Consider the following 22,075-nt stretch of genomic DNA (forward strand, 5'->3'; position numbering starts at 1 on the left):
AAAACGGGCGTTTATTGGTGGAGGAGCGGCGCGCCGTGCGCATGCGTCGTGTGCGACCCGGAAGCTTCCAGCGCGTCGCCTAGGAGACGGGCTAGCGCCAAGGCGGCGTCCGGCTGCGGCCGGCCGTAGGAACAGGCCTCCGTCCCGGTGTAGGCGGCGGGCGGCGAGAGGCTGTCGGCCAGGGCGCGGAGCTGTGCGGCCAGCAGACCGAGCCCCTCTTCCGGCGAGGAGGCGGCAGGCGGCGGCGCTGGGGCTGGGTAGAGCGGCGGCGAGCCGCGCTGCCGGGCGCGCAAGTAGAGCGCCTCCTCCTCCCTGAGTAGCGGAACGCAGCTGTGAGGGGCGGCGCGCGGGGACCGGGAGCCGATGGCGGCCGTCGGGCTCGGCTCCCCACGTCCCCATGGCCTCCTCCCTCCCCTAACCCTCACCTGAGGCTGCGGCCGGTGCAGGTGATGCAGCGGCCCCCGCGCCGCGCCGACACGCGGAGCCAGGCCCAGGTGCGGTCCCTGCGGAGCACGCGCAGCACGACGGGCCCCGGCGCGGCCCCGGCACCCAGCGCTGCGGGGAAGCGGCGGGGTCAGAGGGTGGCGGGGCGCAGCTGGCCTCGCTCCCGGGGCGGGCCTCGGTGGCCCCGATGCGACCGCAGCCCCAGCGAGTCGGAAGCTGCAGACGGCAGTCAGGTCTGCAGCCTCGCAGAAAGGCAGGGCTCGAGGCAAACCCACGCGGTCGGTGTTTGGGGCATAAAACTAGCCTACTGCTTCATGCTTTTTACAGGGAGCGGGACTCTGTTCACTTTGTTTTGGCTGTCCTAGGCAGCCAGGTTTCAAGTGCAGCCAAACAGCATTAGAGGAAGATACATGTGAGTGTGGGCATAATACTCACCCACAGCCCTGTGCTGAGCGGCTGCTACATCAGCATCTTCAGGATGCAGGAGGCTGTACCATGACTGGCCAATCAGTTCCTCCCTGAGGTAGCCGAGGTGGTAGATGGCACTGGGGAGGACAAGAGGAGTGGGTCCAGCCTGCATCCCACACCCAGCCGTTGTGAAGGGAGATGATCCTGGCTGTCCTGGCACTCTCACCTCTCTGTGACATCCATAAACCTCATGTCTAGGGCATGTGTGCTCTGAAACAGGTTGTCCTGAGAATCAGCGTCATGATCTGCATCCAGCTGTGCAACTGGGGTGCAGAGGGCCAGGAAGGCTGTGGTGGAGGGGGAGGCCGGCCAGCGTGGGACCACAAAGCGCCCACGTACTGCCACAGCCTGATTTCCCCTGTGCTGCAGCCGGAAGGCCTTGGATGTGCGCATCTCACTGACAAAGGTGATTTCTGCAGAGAGCAGATTAGAGACTCCTCAGTGCCCTCACTGGCAACCTGCTGGGTCTGACCTCAGCCATGGAGACTCAGAGCAGGGCAGCACCTATGAGATCCCAGCCTGGAGACCTCAGTGAGCACACTGCACTTCTGTTCTCCCCAGCCTTACCCCTGCCTGGCTGCTCCTGGGCAAGGAGAAGCTTCTTGTGCACGTCCTCCCATGCTTGCCCATCCATGATGTCAAAGATGGTGTCCCCGTGGGCAAGAAGCTCCACCTGATAGAAGGAGCTGTCATGGCAGGCCCCAGCAGACTGTGTGCTGGCACACTGCAACCTCATAACCCTCTGACACTGCAAGAGCCTCTCATGAGGACAGTGCGCCATGCACAATGGGCACAAGGAAACAGTGATTGCAAATCCACATTGGCCAGCCCTTACCATAGAGAGACCCAGGATCTGAGACACGTTCTCAGAGATGTAGACCAGCTTGCCACCGGCTGAGAGCACAAGCAGAAACCCTGGCAGCAAGGAGAGCAGCTCCGCAGCAAGGACCGGTCCTGAGGGAGGAGCTGAGGCTGCAGGGGAAGCACAGTGTGAAAAACTGTTTTGAAAGGGGACGGGAGCAGCACCCCATGCAGAGCAGAGCTGCACCCATGAAAAAGGAACAGTAGTGCCCATGGGTACCTGGAGGGAAGAGGTGAGCTCCCCGAAGCTGGAGGCACACCAGGGCCATGGTGTGGAGGTAGGAGAGCCGCTCCTTCTCCTGCGTGGAGATGGGCAGCAGAGAGCGCAGTGCTTGCAGCTCCGCATTGATCTGGTCCCGACGTGCCTTGGAGGCACTCTTGGTTGACCTGCAAAGCCGACTGTTTAGGGAGTCCTGCCCAGGGAAAGGGACAGCATTCCCCATCTCCTGCTATGGGAACACTGGGCCCCGGGGCAGTTTGGTGCCCCACGCAAGGTCTCTGAGGAATAGCAATCCTATGGTGGATGCAGACAGAGGTGCGTGTGGCTGCCTAGCAGGAGACACTGCTGGTGTTTGCAGCCCCGTGCTTTAGGAGCTAGCTGAGTGACATGACCTCCCCACCAAGCCCCGCTAGGGCAGAAACCACATCCAGTGCCAGATCATGAACTGCAGCCCATTTGATCTGCAAGTTGCACCTGCCTTCATTCAAGCCTCCCAAAATCTCTCTGCCCCCTCCAAGATCCTATGCCTCAGCGTCCCAGGGTGGCAGAAACCCCTTGCACCTGGCTGGGTCTCACCGTGGCCAGGAGCCGCTCGCAGCCTCCCCTTGCAGGTAAGGGGCGGAGGGGGGCTCACCTCAACGGCTTGGAGGCACCGTGCGCCTGCTCAGCCCTCCTGGGCAGGCAGCTCGTCTCTGCCTGCAGCGGCCTGTGGCAGTGGCTGCAGAAGATGGTCATGGTGCCGGCGCTGGGATGCCTGGAGCTGGCAGCGCGCTTCTTGCCGCCTTTGCCTCTGGCTGCGTCTGAACCTGCTGACCCCGCTGCTCCTGGCCTCCTTTTGTAGCCTGCAGGGGCGCAGGGGCCAAGCTGGCGTGTGGAGGAGAGGTTCCCCTCCTGACGCAACTCCAAACATCTTGGGGCTATTTTTAGAAGGCAGGCCGCTAAAAATAGCCCTCACAGCCGGCTGCAATCTGAGAGGGGAAGCAATAAAAGGAAGCTGGGGTCTTTAAAGCAAACTCGGTGGCTCAGGAGGGGGTGATGACGAAGGGAGCAGGGATCCCACTGCAGGGCATGTGTCCATCCGGCTCCTGGCACACAGCTAGCAGCCCAGCATTCACTCCTACCATGGGATGGAAGCTTGCGGTGTGTGCAGGGCCCTTTGGAGAAAGTGCTAAAAACTCCCTCCCCAGTGAGGCCCTTTTCTTCTCCCCACCAAATGCTTCCTCTAAGAGGAAGCTGGCACAGGGCACTGAGCCCCTCCAGCCTCTGCTCAGTGTCCCCAAGCTTGTTATTCTCCTTGGAGAAGCCACTCACAGAGACAAGAGCATTTTGGGGTACTTCTGTGCTCAGCATTGTGCTGACTGGTGCAGCAAGTCGGGGTGGTCTGTGCACGTCTCCTGGTGCCCAGCACCCCACAGGGAGAGTAGGCTTGGTGCTTCAGTGCTGAGGAAGGGGATGCTGCAGCAAAAAGCTCCAGCATTTCATGGCACACAGCCATCACCATCTGTCAGCTGTCCCTGATTTCTGCATCCCAGTAAAAGCCCACAGTTCCCTCCTACCTTTCCCTGCATTGTTAGCACAATTTCACCCCTGCACCCACCCACCTTGAGGCAGCAAGGCCTGGGTGATGCTCACCAGCTGCCTCCCATTCACCCTTCTGTCACTCTCCTGGGACACAGCTACGTTGTGGCTCAGGCCAACTCTTCCTGCTGGCCCCAGCTCCCACCAAGCATAGAGAGCTTGCAGCTGGCTCAGCCACTGCCCTCTCCTCCCATACCTCCCACCCAGCAGAGCTGCCCAGACTTGGACACACAGAGCAGCAAAAAAGTGACTTCCACCTCAGTGTTTATAAAACGCCCACTGGTCACTGTGTTACAACCTGAGCCAGGCAGCAGAGCCCCCATGTTGGGTGCAGGGGCTCAGCTCCACCCTGGGCCTGCAAGCAAGTGCTGGGGGCAGCTCAGCACCACTGGGTGCAGGCACAAACGTCATCATGATTACGAGGCAGCACAGGAATAGTTCCGAGCCTGGGGCTGGCAGCAGGAGTCAATTCAGGCCCTTACTGGCAGGGCACCAGGCCAGTGCGGCTGCAGTTCTTCAGGCGAGGATGGGGGTTCACCGCTGTGCTGCTGGGGCACGCAGATTTCTTCCCCAGGGGCACGCTCTGCCTGCACACCCATGCTGCCCTGAATGCAACAAGGGCCCAAGGAGGCCTGGCTGGGGCAAGACAAACGGAGCTCACATAGGTTCCTTGCTTGAAAGGGCTAAAAATTCATGCAGGCAGTGGAGCAAGAGGTCAGTGTGTGGAGGGGTGAGTACAGGGTGATAGAAGGCTGAGCCAGCATCAGCCCTGCGAGGAGACGATGGGGCGGCTGATGGTGCTGTTCGTTGTCATGGCCGAGAGCTCCCATCTGTAACACAACAACAGGGCATGATTAGAAGAAGCATGAGTCCAGCAACCAGGGCTGGAGCGCCCCAGGGAGCACGCATAGGTGAGCTCCAATGCAAGGCCTACAGTACCTGATGTCGTGGGGAAGGCAGGACTGGTCCAGGCTGTACTGGATCACTGCTAGCTTACACAACGTCTTTAGGCTAGGGCCTGTGGATAGAGGGCGATTAGCCACAGCAGTCCTCATCTGGGCACTATGGGGGATCAGGGCATCAGGCAATCAACGCCACAGGAAACGGTGCTTCTCAACGAGGCACCTGGTGGCAAAAGGCACACACCGTGCAGGGAGCACTCACGTACTGAAGTCGAGGATGTAGAGATCTGAGTGATCCATCAGGTCGAATTCATCGCCCATGCCCTCCTCCGGAGATGGGCTGCAGAAGCCAAACAAAGCTCATCAAGCAGTGCCAAAACACTTGCATAGCAATTGCAGTTCTTTAGGCTCCCCAAGGGCTGAGCAAGTCCAGGACTGAACTCAGTCTGCTTGGAACCCTCCGAGGGGTTCTTAAAGAGGACAACTCTGAGCAGGCTGGAGATGGGATGCTACAGCTGCTCCTGAATGCAAGTGCGCTGGTGCAGCTCCATGCAACAAACCAGACCCACGGGCTGCCCCACAGCAAACGGGCTGGCATCCCCTGGAGAGCCCAGTGCAGAGTTCACAGCGATGCTGTTTCATGTGAGTCTGCCCCAGAATGTGTTAGAAAACAAACAGATCAAGGAGCCTGGGCAGGCAAAGGCCACCCCAAATGCAATGCAGTGCAGCAAGATACAGTCCACACCATGCCTTTTCAAAGACCTTAGGCCAGCTTCAATGAACAGCCAAGCAAAGGCACCCAATGGGAAATACAAGGTCAGCCAGCTCACCTAGGGCAATTCAGACACCGCTCAGTGGCACAATGCACAGTCCAAAGAGCAGTGCTGGCAGCCCCAATGAGGTAGGCAAGATCAAGCTGGACACCCATGTCAGCTTTCTGGGAGGCTCTCTCTAGTTGTACTGCAAGACCACAGGGCATGGGAGCCACAATCTATCTCCAGGGATGCTCTGCTCTTGCTGTCTACCTCAATTCTTGCTTCCCAAGGTAGCACAGAACATCTGCAGACTGCAACACAGTGTGCTGCTTGTGAGTCATGCCACGGACTCTCCTGCCTATAAACTCTCCAGAGCACTGATGCTGCTGGGGACAGAGCAAGCATGCAGTGTACCAAACCACCTCAGCACTGCTGGAGTGTGGTAAGCCAAGCAGCTTTCTTTGAGCACATTATGGAAGATGCTTTGTTGCAGTTTTCTACAGAAGAGTGAAGGTAGCAGCTCAGAATGAACAACTGAAGCAGCCACTGAGGTCTCCTCTTGGCTCGGCAGCAGCTCTTTTCCTCTTTTTCTGCAAAAGCCATATGTACTTGTTGCATTAGCACAAGTTCTCCTATTTTATTAGCATATGTTCCACTGCCCCTGCAGCTGGACTACCTTTGGGCTCCCTGCAGTTCAGGCTGAAGTTGTGTGCCAAGAACAACAGCACAAGGTTTGAATCAGATTCTGCACAGCCACAGAGTTCATTGCTCCAGTTCTCACACAGGGAAGATCTACTGCAGTGATTTCAGCACGGCCATTGAGATGTATGAGAAAGGTAGAGATGGCAGCTAGGAGACACCTGCACAGCAGTGCAGGCACAGACATCTCTCAGTCTGACTGCAGGAATTACTGCTGGCTCCATGCACAGCCGCTTGGCTGTGTCAAAGTGGGGGCAGCAGTTTCAAGAGACTGCAGCTGAGCCATCCCACCATGCCATGCTCCCATCTGATGTCAGTCCTGGGGTACCAGCGGGAAGCTGTGATTTCAGGTATGGCCAGGGAACAACAGGCAGCCTCAGTTGAAGTTCTCTGCCTCTGTGATCTTGACGGAGCAGCCAAAGTCACTTGAGAGATGGCTCACTGAGTCCCCCAGCACAGACAGACCAGCCTGTGCTGGAGCATTAGTGCTTTGCCCAAGCACTGATGGCTGTTTGGAGATCTTGTAAGAAAGGAAAGGTGTTCTGAGTCATTCTTTGGCTTGCCACAAGGCAATTCAGTACATTCTTACTGCTTAGCTGGGACCTCATGCAGTGATTCTCACTGCAGTGTTGCTTGCTGTCCACCTATAACCCACCAAGCTTCACATCGGACAGGAGGTAAGGCAGCACCTGTGTCCCCACTCCTCAGCACCCCCACAGAAATACGAGGCACAGCTTGCTGCTGGCAGAGAAGACCTGCTGCTGATAAGTCCCAGCTGCCTGGATACAAGAACACCACAATCTAATCTCACATCCACGTCACAGGAAGACCTAGGGCATCTCTTATCTTCCAAAGAGAAGCCAGCAGGCAGCGCAGTGCGCTCGTGGCTTTATCGCCCAACTGCAAGCAGCTGGGGAAAGCCTGGAGTTCAAGACCAGGAGTGCTGCAGCTCCCAGTACACAGGGAACCAGCCAGAACCCAGCAAAACTGTTTGCTCTCCCTCACCAAGCCAGGCTTTTCTAAGCTAGGTCAGGATAGAGCAGCTCCAAGCCAAACCTGGATCAGCACCCATACAGCTAAACTCTGACTTATGGTACTCCATCTCCTCTTCATTCTCCCTTTATAGATGGTCTCTGTGAAGTGCTGGTGACTTTGGGAGGAGACCAAGCCTGGGACACAGCTAGCAGAAGCACTGAGCTTAGTGCCACATGGCTTTCCTGTCACCGAAATGGGACACAAACAACAGGATTGCTGCTGGCCTTAATGAAAACCCACAGATAGGCAACGGGACGGAGCAGTGGGCAGGACTGCAAAACAAAAAGAAGCACATGGATGATGCGGCAGCAAGCACCTGCAGAAGAACTCCTGAACAGCCTCTGGTGCAGTGAATCCCTGTCAGGAAGGACAGGACACAAAGGGGTTTGCCTGGCCGTGCCTGACACCGTTGCCTGGCTGATCCTGCAAGGCGCCGCTGAATCCCCCACATCCGTATGTTCCCCTCCCCTTCCCCAGCAGGGGAGCACAGGTCAGCAGGCAGACCGCAGGGAGTTCTCCATTTACAATGACTTCCTGGAAAACTTCTTATCTTGCCAGCCGGCTCCAGAACACACCTGATAACCATTACAGGAAGCCAGCACAGCCCCCACCCCAGCCTGCAGAGCTGTCCCTCCATCCAGGCAGGCTACATTCTTGGCCACCAGCAGCTTTTCCTACCCCAGCCTGGTATGGATGAACCTTGCAGAAAGAACAAGGCAAACACTGAAGTTGGTCAGTGGAACAGACAAGCTGCTGCCAGTCTGTCTGGCAGAGGTGGACTGGCCTCTGAAAAACTGGTGTCAAATTTCATGTGGTTTGCTAGTGTTAGTTAGGACAGCTGAGTTTTAACACCCAGGTTCATCTGCTGCACAATCTACCAAAGACTGCAACAACTGAGGGCATCCAGAGCTGCCATCAAGCCTTCTGCTACACAGAGCAGCACCCAGTATCTGTGGGGAGCCTGGATAAACTCAGCACCTCCCAGCACCTCACCGTGCACTGCAGGCTCCTTTGTACCCACACAGGCGTCCTACCACTATGCCTCCTCCCACTGCCAAGCTCTTCTGCAGCTGAAGGCCCTTTGCTTCATCAGACATTGGTACATCAGCCCATCAACTGCCCTGTCTTGTCCTCTGCCCCAGCTTCTCCCCAAAAAGCCACTACCGGCATCCCAGAGAGTCTCAAATCTTTCCAAACCATTTGGAGGGCTGAAAGCATTTCAGATGTCTGTGAAAGGTAAATGCTGGCAAACAGGCCTGTGCTCCAGAGCTGCAATCTGTCATTTCAGACAGCGCAGAGCATGTCCTGGTGATGGGCTACTTCCTTCCTTTTAGCAGCTGCTAAGGCTCTTGGCCACATCCAGCTGCTCTCCATCCTGACAGTACCAACTCCAGTGTTTGACAGCTAAATCCTTAACACTGGATCCCTTCTATGAATGGAAATTTTGCTAAGGAACACTGCTACACAGAAGGGAATGCTACTTTGCGTGAATGGGTCAAACAGCTCCCGGCTGAGCTGACATCTCTCTGCAGCTCAGCAGATACCAGTCCTGCCAATGAAGGAGAAATTCTGATGGGAGAAGCAGGGCAGCATGTAATGGAGAATAAATCAGTCTGAAGTCTGCTTCAGCACAGCAGACCAGGCCTGGGGTACCAGCGGGAAGCTGTGTCTTGCTTGGAGAACAACACTTGTCATCAGGTGCTTCACAAGTTAACACAACTTCAGTTTCCCCTTTGCTTTTTCCAGAGGAGCTATGATGTCATTTGTCACACTTGATATTAGATGGACAGTTGCCATGTGGCTACAAAGTGAAGCTGACTACAGCATGGAAGGAAATTGTGCTGAAGGGAATGGCAAACCCTTCCCCAAAGCCACACCATTGGCCCGCTAGAACTCACCTGGTGCCTCCAAAGAGGATGATTTTGTCCCCTACTCTGCAGCAGCACTGCCGGCGTCGAGGACATGGGCCTTTCCCCTTGGGCTCAATCTTCCTCCATGAAAGGGAAACTGAGGTAAAGGGATAGGGGTGAGAGAATGAACCAGCTTGTCACAAAGCCCTGACCAAGACCTAGGTATAAGCAGGTTATGGAATCAAACCACAGAAGCAAATAAATAAATGAATAAAACAGAGGCCCCACAGATACCAGTCAGCCAACACGCACCCTCCCCGTCCACCTCTTCTTTGCTGGAGGCAGAACAATGCACTCCCATAGGGTTGTTGATGGAGGCTCGCTTTGATGCCAGGCACGGCCCTCAGAGCTCTGGACAGGAGTTGCAGGTTCTCCCTGCAGCCACTGTGACAAAACCAGGCCTTTCAGCTACAAAGCTCGAGCCCAGGGGCTGTGGAAAGCAGCAGGTTTAACATCACAGGGAGCTGTGCAGGCAGGAGCGGTCAGCTCCCCTTCCCCAGCGTGGGCCTGATCTGGAGTGGAAGCCCAGGAACCAGCTCCATCTGTTGGCAGTCACGGAGAACGCAGAGCATCCTCCTCGAGCCGGGGCAGCTGGCTGCGGGAGAACGGAGACTGAACCAGGCAGAGAGCAGAGCCTTTGCCCCTGCTGCTCCCTGTGGCAACGACGCTGGGGGTGATTAATCACAAACATAAAGCACCAAAGCTTTCAGCAGCTCTCACACTAGATCACAGGTCAGCCGGGGAACAGCAAGCTGGCTGCTCCCCCATAACCACGTACAATTCTTATAAGGCTTCACTGTGCAAAGTGATTAGCAATCAAATCACATCTCGTGGATTGCCAAAAGTGTTTGAGTGCAGAGGACTCCAAAACATCTTACAGCTGACCGACAGTTGGGGTACCAGATCAAGAACCACCAAGCTGACACAGTACCAAGAGAGCATGCTGTGGTGATGCTGCAGGTTAAGCTGAATGGTTCCACTAACCCCATACCTTTTATTCTGCCATCAGTTCTGTGTGTTAAAGAACAAACCAAAGTTTTTTCCAAGCACCTTCCAAATAAGCACCTTTCAGCAACATTTCCTTCTTCTAATGAGAGCTGGAGATGGTTTGAGGAGGTGCAGGGGCACTGAGCACAGCACGTTTCTGTCTATGTGGTCATGGCAGCCATTTCCCCCAAGCAAGCCCTTGGACTGTACGTTCATCTGAGCACTCACACACCTGAGAGCCTCGAGCACCATCAGTGCAACAAGTTAGAAGTGTAAATACCTGGATTGAATTTCCAGAGGTCGTGGAAGTGTCTGTTCAGGCGCGCGTTGTAGCCACCAAATACGTAGAGCTCCCCATTGTAGCTGACTGTGGGGAGTAAACAGACATCAGCGTGCCACCCAGGGCAGAGCCCAGCAGGCCCCTGTCCCAACACCAAACACAAAGCAGAGCAATGCTCGCTGCCCACTTTAGCTTATATCACTTTCACACACAGGGCTGCACGCGAGGCTTTGCTACGGGCCGCAGCTCTCCACAGAAGCCAGGCTCTGAGCACCCCTCACCCTCCCACACTTCCACCCAGTGGAGTAGACACCCCTGTGCTATGGATGGGAACTCCTTTCCACGTTCTCCTCTCCCAGCAGCCCCACACTCACATGCTGAATGGCTCCGGCGACCTTCAGGGAGCACTGGAGTGGGAGGGGAGTCCAGCCAGGAGTTTGTTTCTGTATCAAACACTTTAATGCGGTTACAGTAGATCTCGTTGTTGGAGTGAAATGGCCCAAAACGATCAGCTCTGCCCCCAAATACATACATCTTTGTTCCAATGATGGTAGCTGAATGGAAGTCTCTCCAGCGAGCTGGTGTACCCTGCAGGGACAGGTTAAAACAGCAAGAGAAACAGTGCAAGTTACCCAGGGAGGTGATACCTCTTGATAGGGATATGCCTTCTCCTGCAGATCCCAGCCACACCAAAAAGGAGCTGGGAGACAAGCATGGGCATCTACCCCAGAGAACAGCCCAACTGAGACTTTCTCCACAAACCAGAATGAAAACCAGACACTGACCTTGGCAGAGATTAAGGTCCACATCATGTTTGTGGTGTCCAATTTATGGATGTCGTTTGAAAAGCAGTCAGCCTGGAAGACAGCAGCGCAGCCTGGTTACCAAAGCACTGAGAGGCCTGCTGACACCAGACCAAGGCAGCTACCTTAGAGACTCACAGCACTCCTTTGGACCCAGCACTTCCCAGCAGATGCAGTGCTTGCTCCAAAATATCCAAGCAAGCAGCACGTGCACTTAACAAGGAGGTAAAGCTCACCCCTCCTTAGAGCTGTTCCTTCTCTCCTGCAACCTTCCCATTTATTCAGAGCTTGGCTCCTACCACCAAGACCTGCACACAGCAGAATTTTACCTCCACTCCATGCCACAACAGAAGAAGGTGGAGAAACTTCCTCTGCTAAGGCCATGCAATGAGAGGTAGGAGCTAAGATGACTTTAAGGAAACTCAACACACAAGAGTAAATACAGGTGAGGATCCCACTAATCTGCAGCTTGCAGCTGAGTAGAGCTTGCACTCACACAAATAGAACAGACTTCTGCTCCTCCAGACAAGGGAGATGGCAGCAAAACCAAGAAGGCAGGCTTGTTTGGCCTTGGTTAAAAACAACCCATGCTTGTAGAGCTGCAATCAAGATCACGGGCTTAAAGTGCCAGAGAACTCAGAAAGCCAGGGGAAGAACCAAGGCACTGCCATCACAGCCCCAGCTTTCATCCAAACAACGCGGTACAGCTTTCCTCAAGTCTGGTGATAGCCTGAAGTGATATTTACTCTTCTAAGTTCAGAGCATAAGGATTTACTTAAAGGGGTGTTAAGCACACGGGCAGTGCAGGATGATCTCTGTCCTCCTTACAGGTCTTCACAGACCTACCAACCACCTCCTCTGAAAAATCATGGCACTCATTACCCAGGTTAGGCTCATAACTTTGTCGAGTTATAAAATGAAGGCAACTGCAAACATAAATATGCCCATGTCCCCCTGCCTCTGCTAACGCCCTGGGTAGGAATACCCTCTTTCCCAGGGGATTGCCAAATAAGTGTTTGAGATTACTCACCAGCTGTTCATAGCCTCCAAAGATAAACATGCTCTTTGCCAGGACGCAAGCTGAGTGCCCGTCTCTTGCTCCTGGGACCATTCCAGACACCTTTGGCGTGAACCACTTGTGCGTGTCTGAAATAAAACAGGAGGCAATGCTAAGAAGGTACAGTAGATGTCGGGGTGGGAGGGCTCTCCACAGCCATTCCTCATTGCTAGGCAGAAATCCTTATTTCACACACAGCACCTGCTTCTTCAGCGAGCTTCTCCAAGCGAGGCTGCCTGCCTACCTGAGCTTCCACAGAGGGCACAGCAACAGAGGCCCTCAGCTCTGGGGCACAGCCAACGTCCAGCGTGACAAACAGCTCAAGTTCTACATGTGATTAGTACAGCACTGCTTGAGCAATGTTATTTCTATTGACTCACAAGTAGGCTTTGCAAGAGGTGCAAGAGACTGGAAGCTGGCAAGGACTGTAGCAATTCTCAAGAAAGGCAAGAAATAAGCCCTTGGTAATTACAGGGCTGACAACATCACTTTGGTGCTGGTAAAACTATGGAGATTATGCTGAGAGTTATTGAAAAACACCTGAAGGACAACGTGGTCATTGGTTCACAGCCAATGAGAGGAACGTTCTGTTTAACAAATTCAATCTCCTTTCATGGCAAGGTTACCCACCAAGTTGTCCAAAGGAAGCCTTTTGATGTAATGCCCGGCACAGAGCTCGACAAAAACAATGCAGTGGGTGAGCAGTTGGCTGGCAGATCAGGTTATAGGGTTATAGTGAACAGCTACATCAGGCTGCATCCAGTCACCAGCAGGGCTCCTCAGGGCTTCATTTTAGGGCCGTATCTCTTTAACATCTTCATAAACGACTTGAATGTAGGACTAGAATGCGTTTTGAGCAAGTTTGCTGATGATGCTAAATAAGGAGGAGCTACTGACTCTGCTGAGGGCACAGAGGCCTCACAGAGAGATCTAGATAAATTAAAGAGCTGGGCAATCACCAACCACATGACAAGAGACGGATTCTGCACCTGGGAAGGGGCAACCCTGGCTGTACAAACAGGCTGGGGGTGAGACACTGGGAGCAGCCCTGCTGAGAGGGATCTGGGAGTCCTGGTTGGCAGCAAGTTGAACATGAGCCAGCAGTGTGCCCAGGCAGCCAGGAGGGCCAGCCCCAAATCCCTCTCCGCAGGGCTATTCTCAATTAGTTCATCTCCCAGTCTGTACTCATATCTAGGACTGCCCCAACCCAAGGGCAACACCTTGCACTTGGTCTTATTGAACCTCATTCGGTTCTCATGGGCCCACTTTTCAAAGCCTGTTCATGTCCCTCTGGATGGCACCCCTTCCTTCTGTTGTATTGAGTGCATCACTCTGCTAAGTGCTACCAGGAAGCTTGCTGAGGGTACACTCAATCCCACAGTCTCAGTCATTGATAAAAATGTTGAAGAGAAATGGTACCAAGACAGATCCCTGGGGGACACTGCTTGTGATTGGCCTCCACCTAAATGTAGAGCTGCTGATCACAACCCTATGGCTACAAAGGTCCAGCCAATTCTTTATGCACTGAACAGTCCAGCCTTCAGCTCCACCTGGATCCACCATATTCTATGATTCTACAGTTTACCAACTTTGCCTCTACAGTTTCAATTACAGTGAAGAAATCATGCTAAATGGCCCAAGTGACCTAACAGCTTGGAGATGCTAACTAATTAATTGAAGAAAACTAGCACTCAAAAACCCAGCCAGAAGTGACTGACCCACAAGGTTATTGTGTCAACAGAGCTGCAGGGCACATCTTCACCTCTGCAGCTCTCCCTGTCTTATCTGCTCCTCTTGCCACATCTGCACCCCCTCACCCAGGGGAGATTTCCCTGCCCTCCACCCTTCACAGTCCCCTCACCACCGCTCCCCACACACCTACACAAGCTGGATTCAGCCCTCAGCCCACACGTCCCAAGAACTGAGTTAGAGGAGGACTTGAAATCCAGCCAGAGCTGTTCTCCATGCAGGGCAACGTGGAGCTGTGCCAGCAACTCCCTGCCAAGCACAAACAGGCACCTGTCCCATGAGCCCACAGACAGGCACAGATAAGCCTCGAGGCAGACGGAGATGTCCCCCCACAGCCCCCCTGAAATACTGCAAGCTGCCAAGAGCCGTACTTATTTCAGGAAGTGGTAAAACTGGAGCCAAAGCAACATTCTTTGTGAGGATAACTCCTCTGAACTTGGCCCATGACCATAGCAGTTCACCTAGGCTCTAGCTGGAACCACACAGAGGGGTTTGCAAGGTCAACAAAATCCTGGGCAGGCCAGCTAGCAAGAAAGCTGCAACAGCTATCAAGTTCCCATCCTTCCCAAGAGCTGCTTCCAAGCCCAAGTCACATGGTAGCAGCAAGAGCTTGGCATAATGTGTCAAATCAGATGGAAGAGACCTTGCCTCACGGTCAGCTCAGTGCCTTCATCTCCAAATGACAAAATTGCACTCAGCCAGGACTTATCCAGCCTGATGCAACGGATACAATAGAGCTCACACCACAGTCGGAGGAGTGCCAGCCACACTTTCCAGGATTGGCAGAGGACAGGCACTGTGTGCACAGACAGCTGCACGGGGTTTGGACCAGGACTTAGGGCTGGCCTTTTCAGTTAATTTGCACTTAATGCTAAAGTGCTGGAATTGGCAGGGACACCAGGCAGCTCCCACTGCAAGGCTTCTGCATAGAAGGCAATCTGCTGTGGCTTCCTAGCTGCGTGTACCGGGGGAAGGGGGAAAACCCTGTGCCCAGAGAGCAGCTCCAGGCTTCAAGACTTCTGGCAACAAAGAGAACTCACGACCAAGCAGCAAGCACTTGTCACTGCAAAACCCAGTTAGTGGTTCGTATTTAAATGAACTTGCCCCAGAATCCAGATGTGCCCCCCTCCTTCCCTGACACTCCTGTCCACCCAGTCCCTGAAACACCTGTGTGCAACAACAGCATAATGAAGAAAACAACTTGAAATCTCAAGGAGTTTATCCTGTGGATTTATCTAATCTGGCTCAAGCCTGCCCTTATTTCTCCATTCTGTCCTCAGCCACTTCAGCACTCAATTCCTCACTCTGCTTCATGCTTTCAGAAAGAACCAGCTCCCTGGAAAGCAACAACAATCCTCGAGAGCCTTTCTTGTGCAGCCATCAGCCACAGCTAAGGGGGACATCAGAGAGAGCTCTTCAGTTACAGCTACTATCGCTGAGAGGGCACAAAGCTGACAAAAAAATTCAAAATCATTTGCCTGTCAGAGAATTTCACTAATTTCTATTCAGAGGCTTTCACAGAGAGTCAGGTGTGCAGATGCCACCCTGCTGAATCATCCAGCAGCACCAATTCTTCATCTGCCCTGTTTGCTCTACGCTGCCACTTTGTAGAGACCAGAGGCAGGAGAACAAGCTGGGCAGCGGCACAGCGGGGCAGAGAAAAGGTCTCACCAAGGGCAGCTGTGATGAGGATGAGTAAGGAGGTGGAACTTACTGACATCAAAGGCATAGAGCACGTTGCAGGCGCCCTCGGTGTCATTGCGGCCTCCCCATATGTAGACGATGTCGTCGATGAGCACTGCTGAGTGCCCATACCTCATGTAGGGCACCTCTCTCACTTGATCACGGCTGTTTGTCCACACTGGAGGCAGCTTGATCCAGCGCAGGGACACTGGAAGCATAAGTTAGAGCCTGTGTTAAGCCCACTGTGCAGGCTTGCCTGTCTACCCATCGCAGGCAAGTGAGCATTCATGAAAGCAGAAAGCCTGACGGCTCTGTTTTCCCCCTGCACAATAAGGAGCAGAAACAGTCTAGCAAGCAAGACAGAGCTGTGCCTGACCCCAAATAGTAGGTGGCTAAGAAATATGGAAGCACTGCTTTCCACTGTTTAGGCAAGACTGCAGGAAGCACAGAGGACTGGAGGAATCTGGACAGAAATAGCTTTGGTTCTGCATTACCACATCAAAAGAATTTCTGCTCTTGCTCATCCTGAACCAGGAGGGAAGGTACAACACACAAGTAGACACCCCCCCACACACACACAAAACCACCACATACACCCTCCAAAACAGGAAAGAAAAGAAGAGGGAAGGTGGTAATGAATGACACTACTTCAGGCTAGTGATGTTTTTGAAGAAGATGCTCAAAGCAGAAGGAATGGGCAGCACAGGAATAATGCACTGCAGGGCAAGGTGAGAAGGCATCACTTGGATTTTGGAAGCACAGTCTAAGAAAAACAACACAGTAGCTTTGTAGAAACAGCAATAATTGTTATTAAAATAATAAGAACACGACAAAAAAAGTAAAACCAAACTTTGGAGCAGACAGCTGTGTCTCTCTTATCCCCATCCACACCTCAGCTCTCCCTGCTGACCTTGAGGTACAAACAGGAGTGTCTTGTGATTACAGGTTCTCCTTCCTGGAGCCTGTAGTCATGTTCAGTAGTAGGCAGGACAGCCAACATGCATTACAGGGCGTAACGACAGTGCAGGAGTCACAGCAGGCATTACATGGCCAGCCTTACCAAAGGGAAAGGATCAGGCACCTCGAGAGGCAAGTGTCCACCTCTGACGCAGGAAGTGCAGGGGGAAGTACAGCCAAACTCAAGCTAAACAGGATGTTCCCTACCTAAAACATGGTCTTCCTCTTCATAACATTGAGAGAGACCACTCAAAGCCCAGTACTTTGGCTTTGGCACTTAAACCCAACAGCACTAACTCAGCAAGGGCTTGGGAAGCCAGCAGCACCTCCCAGGCAGTGGCCACAGCACCATGACTCTTTAATACCTGGGAGTGGTAAACAGGGAAGGCAATACAAGAGCATTCCTTTGGGCAGGGTAGGAATGTGCTCCCCACGAGAGCAGTGCTCTGATGCCATTTTCAACTGCCTTGACTGCGAGAGCCCAGTCTCTCTGGCTAGAGGTGAATGTCCAGTCAGGAGTTCCTGAGCTATGTTCCCTTCCACACCACGAGCCGATCACCTCAACAACCCCACAGAACCATTTTATCCACCCCTGCACATGCCGCTGCCTTCCCCAAAGCCAGATTTAGAGCAGTGCACTCTTTGTACCTTGCAGCAAACTAGTCTGCATATTAGGAGAGGTTGCAGAGTGGGCAGCACACACAGCAACCAGCCCTTGGTTGCCAGCTGGACTCATCCAAGCACCTGTGCAATTTTTCAGCCTAATTATAGGGGAGCACTTTGCGGACCAGCTCAGCAGTCTCTTCAGTTCAAAGAGCACTGAATCAAGGAATGCAGCCTCTCCCAGCCATGGTTTGCCACGTTCACTGGCACGTCACTGCCACAGTTCAAGTCAGCCCTCAGATATGTACAAGGTCCTCTACAAGATGGACTCTGGCTGCTTTGCAAACAGTGCAAACCCATGTGATACCAACCAGCTGGCTGCTGCCAGAATGGAAAACCTCCACCGAGCCACAGTCAGGCAGCACAGAACAGAGCAGAATGCATTAAGCGACAGGAGAGCCGATAACTGAGCGCAGTGCTCCTTCCCGCCCCGTGTTTACCTGCATTAAAAACGTGCACGTCGATCTGCCGCAGCGTCTCATAGTCTTCTCCGGAGCAATACCCACCAAAGGAGTACACCTTGTGCCCCACGGCCACGGCCGCGTGGTTCACCCTGCGCGGCCCGCCTTCCAGGTGCACCGCCCACCGTAACATCCCTCCTGTGAGCCCGGCGCTCCTCAGGGCTCCCAGCACCACAGCCTCATGCTTCTCAGGCCGTCGGCACGCCTTGCAGACGTCACCTGGCTCTGTAACAAAGGCATCATGCTAAAATAACACCATCCGTCTCGCGGGTCTCCTTGCCTTCCTTGAATGCCAGCTATGAAGGTCACATTGCTGCGCCCCCATCTGCCTTCCAGCTGAAGATGATCTTGCTCTCTCCTTGGAAAGGAGATGCAGTGCAGGTACTGCAACCCGAGCAAAGTGAGGAGAGCACGTAGAGATGCCCTCCACACAGAAAGCTCGGGGCACTGTGCAGGCAGCACAAGCCAAGAGGTTGTTGTGAAGGCGGCGAGCGCTGCGTGCCAGCCATGCCCCAGTGGTGCACACACGATGTATGTGCCAGAACAATTTGTCTGCATGAACGAATGCACACAGCGAGAGCCAACTAGGAAGGTGAAAAGAACAGAGCTGGGGGTCTTTGGATCAGTTGTGAGAAATGCCAGAGGAGGGGAAAAAAGCAAAAACAAAACAAAAAACAAAAAGAAACACACCACAAGGATGACAACCAATTCAAAAAGCCCCAAAAGAACACCTCCCTCCAAAAGCAACACAGTCCCCCATAGGAGTGTGCACTGCAACAGCAGCACTCATGCGTGCTGATCACTCAGCATCAGCATAAGCCCCTTCCCCCTACCGTTCGTAGCTCTGCACATCAGGTAGGATGATAACTCACACTGCAAGCAGGTGGCTCGGAGCAGCTCTCGAGGCATTCAGCAGGGCAGATTTCTGCAGAGCTTCACCCAGGACCCAAGGATGCAGAGCACAGCCCTGCCCAGGCACTTGTCACACAGCACCTCTGTCACAGCCGTAAGCGCTTCGTCCACAGCTGAAAAGCAGCCATTAGAGGAGAAGTGTCAGCGTTTCAAACAGCCCAAAGAAAACCCCCTTTCTAATCGCTCGGCTTCCGCTCCCCAGACTTAGCAGGCTCCCCCCACGCTCAATTTTAGCATTTGCAGAAGGCGAAGAACTGTGCAGACGCCTCAGAACGATGACTAAAATCCCCACACGTTTTCTCAGCCCATTTTTTTTTTTTGGAAGGTGGTTAAGTTTGCATGAAGGGAACGCTGCTCCTGAAGCAGCCCTGTGCACAGCCAGGCGGCCCCAGGCCCTCCAGGCAAGCAGAGCCACAGCTCACAGCCCTGGTGCCCGCACGGCCCAGCGCCACGCTCGTGCCTTATCTCCAGCTCCTCAGAGCTGGGGAAGGAGCCAGAGTGAAACTGATAACCAAAGGACACAGGCCAAGCCAAGCCTGAGCCAAGCTCCCCTGCAAGCCAGTCAGGTCAAGACGTCCCTCCTGCAGAGCCACTTCTCCTTCAGATTCCACCTTGTAATGCCTTTCTGTTCCTCAAAGCCAGGCAGCAGCTATCCTACAAGCCCTCCACAAAGCGACAGAAGAGTTTCCATGGAGACCACCAAAGTCACTTTTTAGGTGATTCTGAAGGAATACCCATAACTGTCCTTGGGCCATCACTGAAAAACCCAACCAACGCGGGTTTATTTTCCTCAAAGCCACTCCTTGGCTCGGCCATGCTGGAGGAGGATCCTGAAGTTTGGAGCGGATTTCAACCAGTGGTGCCAACATTGCCAGTGCTCCTCCTGGGGCAGACAAAGCTTTTTTTTACAAAGCAGTTCATTTCTCACAGAATATCCTGAGTTGGAAGGGACCCATAAGGAAGAAGGTCCAACTCCTGGTTCCACCACCACTGCTTTTATGGTAGAAAGATCAGGGAGATTTCACCCAGCGGGTGGTGAGGCACTGGAACAGGTTGCCCAAAAAGGCTGTGGATGCCCCATCCCTGCAGGCATTCAAGGCCAGGCTGGATGTGGCTCTGGGCAGCCTGGGCTGCTGGTTGGTGATCCTGCACACAGCAGGGGGTTGGAACTGGATGAGCATTGTGCTCCTTTGCAACCCAGGCCTTTCTATGATTCTTCTTCCCCTTGGAGCCATCTGGAGATGCTTGCCAAGGAAACCTCCCCACAGAGCAGGCCACTACCGTCACTACCAGGAGCAGCTTTATCATCAAGCTGTCATGGGAACACAGCAAACAACAGTGACACGTCCCAAGGAGTCACCTGGCCCTGCACAGCGGCAGCCCACAGCCCTGCTTAGGCTGTTAGAAGCGATGTTTACTCCGCAGCAAACAGTGTCGCAATGTTATTTCCTACAATTACAGTTACTCAAGGCCGAACCTACCAGGAAAAATTTTTCGAGAGCTCATCCCTGACAACAAAGCTGCCAGCTCACACACACCCAGGGGTGGTGCTGGGTGGCAGCACCTGAGTTCATGGCTGTGCTTCAGATGCATCACCTTTGCCCTGGAGACAGGAGTCCTTTGCAAGCAAACAGATGCATAACCATCTTGCTTCTTGCTGCTGCTCATCAGACCAGGCTGACACGCACTGGCTTTACACAGAGAAAAGCGTGGGAAGAGTGAAGGAATCCTTAGGGGCTCCCTACTATGAGAACTTCTTAGCAGGGAACTAACACACTTGGCTCTGGACGGTTCTTAGAGTTGTTCAGTATAAGGATTACAGAGGGCACAGCCAGGGAGGGAGAGGAACCCCAAAAGCTGTGATCCCAGCATCGTGGCATGCAGCCACACAAAACACATTTGTGATCTCCCACTTTGGATGACGGGGATCTCAGGTATAAAGCAGAGAAATACGGATACAGCAGAGCCAGATGGGCACACGCTGCAGGAGGCAGCACGCCGGGCAAACCTGGTGCCCCAAACTGACCCAACACAACAGCTGATGCACCGAGCATCGTGATTCCATGCTGCCAAAAAGTTCAGCTTGAATCTCTTTGATGGCAAAGCAGCGGGTTCTGTCCAGGCGGTGTGAGGGGTCCCTGCAGAGCACCTGCATCCCTCCACCTGCCATGCACAGCGTTACACACCCAGGTGTGCCTCCAAGCACGAGGTGCAGCAGCGGCCGCACACAACCACAGATCAGCCCACTGACACCGCGAGCCACAAAACTGCACCAGCCGAGCACAAGATCCCAAGTCTGCTGGAGGAGGAACAGCCGCGGACATCCTTCAACACCTCCTCCGCTCCCCGGCAGCGAGAGGCGTTGCGCTGCCGGAGCCTCGCACAGCCCCGTGTTCTTCGAGTGCGGAGCCCCGACAGAACGCTCGTGGTGCCGAGCACAGCCAGCACGGAGCAGCCTTCCCTCCAGCTGCCCCAGCGTGTGCCTCCCGGCACTCCTTCAGCACAGAACATCGGCGGCTGAGATCACCAGAAAACAATTCGCTCGTTTCCCCCCCAGCACACCTTCCAAATCTGGTGCGGCGCTTCGGACAGACGGAGGGGCGGACAAAAAAAACACTAAAAAACAAAAAACAACAGCCACGGTTTTCACACCCGGATCTTTCAGCGGCTTTATTCGCTACTCGCAAGCCTAACAATTGGCTGCGAAAACGTTTCGTTCGGGACAGAAAGCCGCCAGCATTCAGCACGGCGCCCAAACCACAGCTCAGACGCACCGCTCGGCGCAGAGCTCGTTGCGCTGCCCGGCTTCCCCTCCGCACCCAAACCCGCAGCCGCCCCGGCTGCCCCCCGCCCCGCTCAGCCCTTCCCTCGTCACCCCGTACACAGCAGATCCCTACCGTGCGGCCGCCTCGCTCCCCGGCTCCCAAAAGATGCCGGCCGTGAGGTTCAGTAACACTTAAAATAGCGCAGGCGGCTCGCACAGCCCATATAGATCGTTCTATTTCAGGGATGCCCAACGTACCGTCAGAGATAGCCTGAGCGCAGCCCGCTTTCCTCGCTCGGGCTTGACATTTACCCCGTGCTTTGACCATTTATGCTGCGGCAGGGTCGAGCCGCAAGCCCGCACGTCCGGCAGCGCGATTTCGGCAGCGCTGGAGGAGGCCGTGCTCGGAGCAGCCCGCTGAGGCACCGCAGCGCCCGGCGGAGTTCGCTCCTGCTGCCGGGGCGGACGCGAGGCGCGGCCACGGCGCCGGCCGACCCGGAGCCCACACGGCCGAGGCCGAGCGCCGGAGCCGCCCGCGCACACGGAGCCCCGCGCGAGGCCCGGTGGCCGCCGCACGCTCTCAGCCGCCCCGCGCGAAGGAACGGGGCCCGACGAACGGCCCCCCGCGGCCGCCCCGCGGCCGCCCGCACCCCCAGCCCCGCTCGGCGTCCCGGAGCGCCGCGGTGCCGCCGGCCCCGAGCGCGGTCCCGCCGCAACGCGCTCCGCCCCGGCGGCCGCCCCCGACGGCCGCAGCCCGGTACCTGGCGGCGCGGAGGAGCTCGGCACCTCGCCGCGGCGCCCGCCGCTCGCTGGGACTTGTAGTCCGGCGCCGCCCCGCCCGCCCCGCGGCGCTCCGTCCCTCCTCCTCTCCCTCCTCTCCTCCCTCC

The 22,075-nt window shown here is 54.8% G+C and overlaps 2 protein-coding genes across 7 annotated transcripts; both read right to left on the reverse strand.

Annotated features, from left to right (window-relative positions):
- Positions 1 to 11: 11 nt before the first annotated feature.
- On the reverse strand, positions 12 to 3,669 carry NPAS4 (neuronal PAS domain protein 4). Its single transcript, XM_048935736.1, has 8 exons — positions 2,628 to 3,669; positions 1,994 to 2,160; positions 1,748 to 1,884; positions 1,480 to 1,585; positions 1,079 to 1,325; positions 880 to 989; positions 426 to 555; positions 12 to 312 (listed from the first exon to the last, which is right to left on the reverse strand). Exons 1-8 carry the CDS (start codon positions 2,726 to 2,728, stop codon positions 12 to 14), a joined length of 1,299 nt encoding a protein of 432 aa, XP_048791693.1. The 5' UTR covers positions 2,729 to 3,669.
- A 171-nt stretch (positions 3,670 to 3,840) lies between these two features.
- On the reverse strand, positions 3,841 to 22,074 carry KLHDC3 (kelch domain containing 3). 6 transcript variants are annotated; one of them, XM_048935510.1, is made up of 12 exons: positions 21,950 to 22,074; positions 18,385 to 18,537; positions 17,492 to 17,737; positions 15,463 to 15,639; positions 11,973 to 12,088; positions 10,925 to 10,996; positions 10,514 to 10,727; positions 10,140 to 10,226; positions 8,861 to 8,969; positions 4,736 to 4,813; positions 4,511 to 4,633; positions 3,841 to 4,401 (listed from the first exon to the last, which is right to left on the reverse strand). In XM_048935510.1, the coding sequence occupies exons 3-12, from the start codon at positions 17,643 to 17,645 to the stop codon at positions 4,335 to 4,337; spliced, it is 1,197 nt and encodes a 398-aa protein (XP_048791467.1). In that variant the 5' UTR covers positions 17,646 to 17,737; positions 18,385 to 18,537; positions 21,950 to 22,074; the 3' UTR covers positions 3,841 to 4,334. The 6 variants fall into 6 exon arrangements, with proteins under 6 accessions (XP_048791467.1, XP_048791470.1, XP_048791468.1 ...); XM_048935513.1 differs by lacking the exon at positions 21,950 to 22,074 and adding an exon at positions 21,447 to 21,662; XM_048935511.1 differs by lacking the exon at positions 21,950 to 22,074 and adding an exon at positions 21,322 to 21,424.
- Between the last annotated feature and the right edge of the window lies 1 nt (position 22,075).

This window comes from Lagopus muta, chromosome 2 (assembly GCF_023343835.1).
Source record: "Lagopus muta isolate bLagMut1 chromosome 2, bLagMut1 primary, whole genome shotgun sequence".
Classification (NCBI taxonomy): domain Eukaryota; kingdom Metazoa; phylum Chordata; class Aves; order Galliformes; family Phasianidae; genus Lagopus; species Lagopus muta.

Excerpts from the sequence above, each read along its gene's own strand:
- NPAS4 (XM_048935736.1), bottom strand. The coding sequence starts at position 2,728 with ATGACCATCTTCTGCAGCCACTGCCACAGGCCGCTGCAGGCAGAGACG. Across the intron at positions 1,885-1,993 it reads AGCTCACCTCTTCCCTCCAG|CCTCAGCTCCTCCCTCAGGA; the intron begins GTACCCATGGGC and ends CTTCCCCTGCAG. Across the intron at positions 556-879 it reads CGCTCAGCACAGGGCTGTGG|CGCTGGGTGCCGGGGCCGCG; the intron begins GTGAGTATTATG and ends GCTTCCCCGCAG.
- KLHDC3 (XM_048935510.1), bottom strand. The coding sequence starts at position 17,645 with ATGTTACGGTGGGCGGTGCACCTGGAAGGCGGGCCGCGCAGGGTGAAC. Across the intron at positions 15,640-17,491 it reads CGTGCACGTTTTTAATGCAG|TGTCCCTGCGCTGGATCAAG; the intron begins GTAAACACGGGG and ends TTATGCTTCCAG. Across the intron at positions 10,227-10,513 it reads TCGCCGGAGCCATTCAGCAT|TCAGCTACAATGGGGAGCTC; the intron begins GTGAGTGTGGGG and ends TACTCCCCACAG.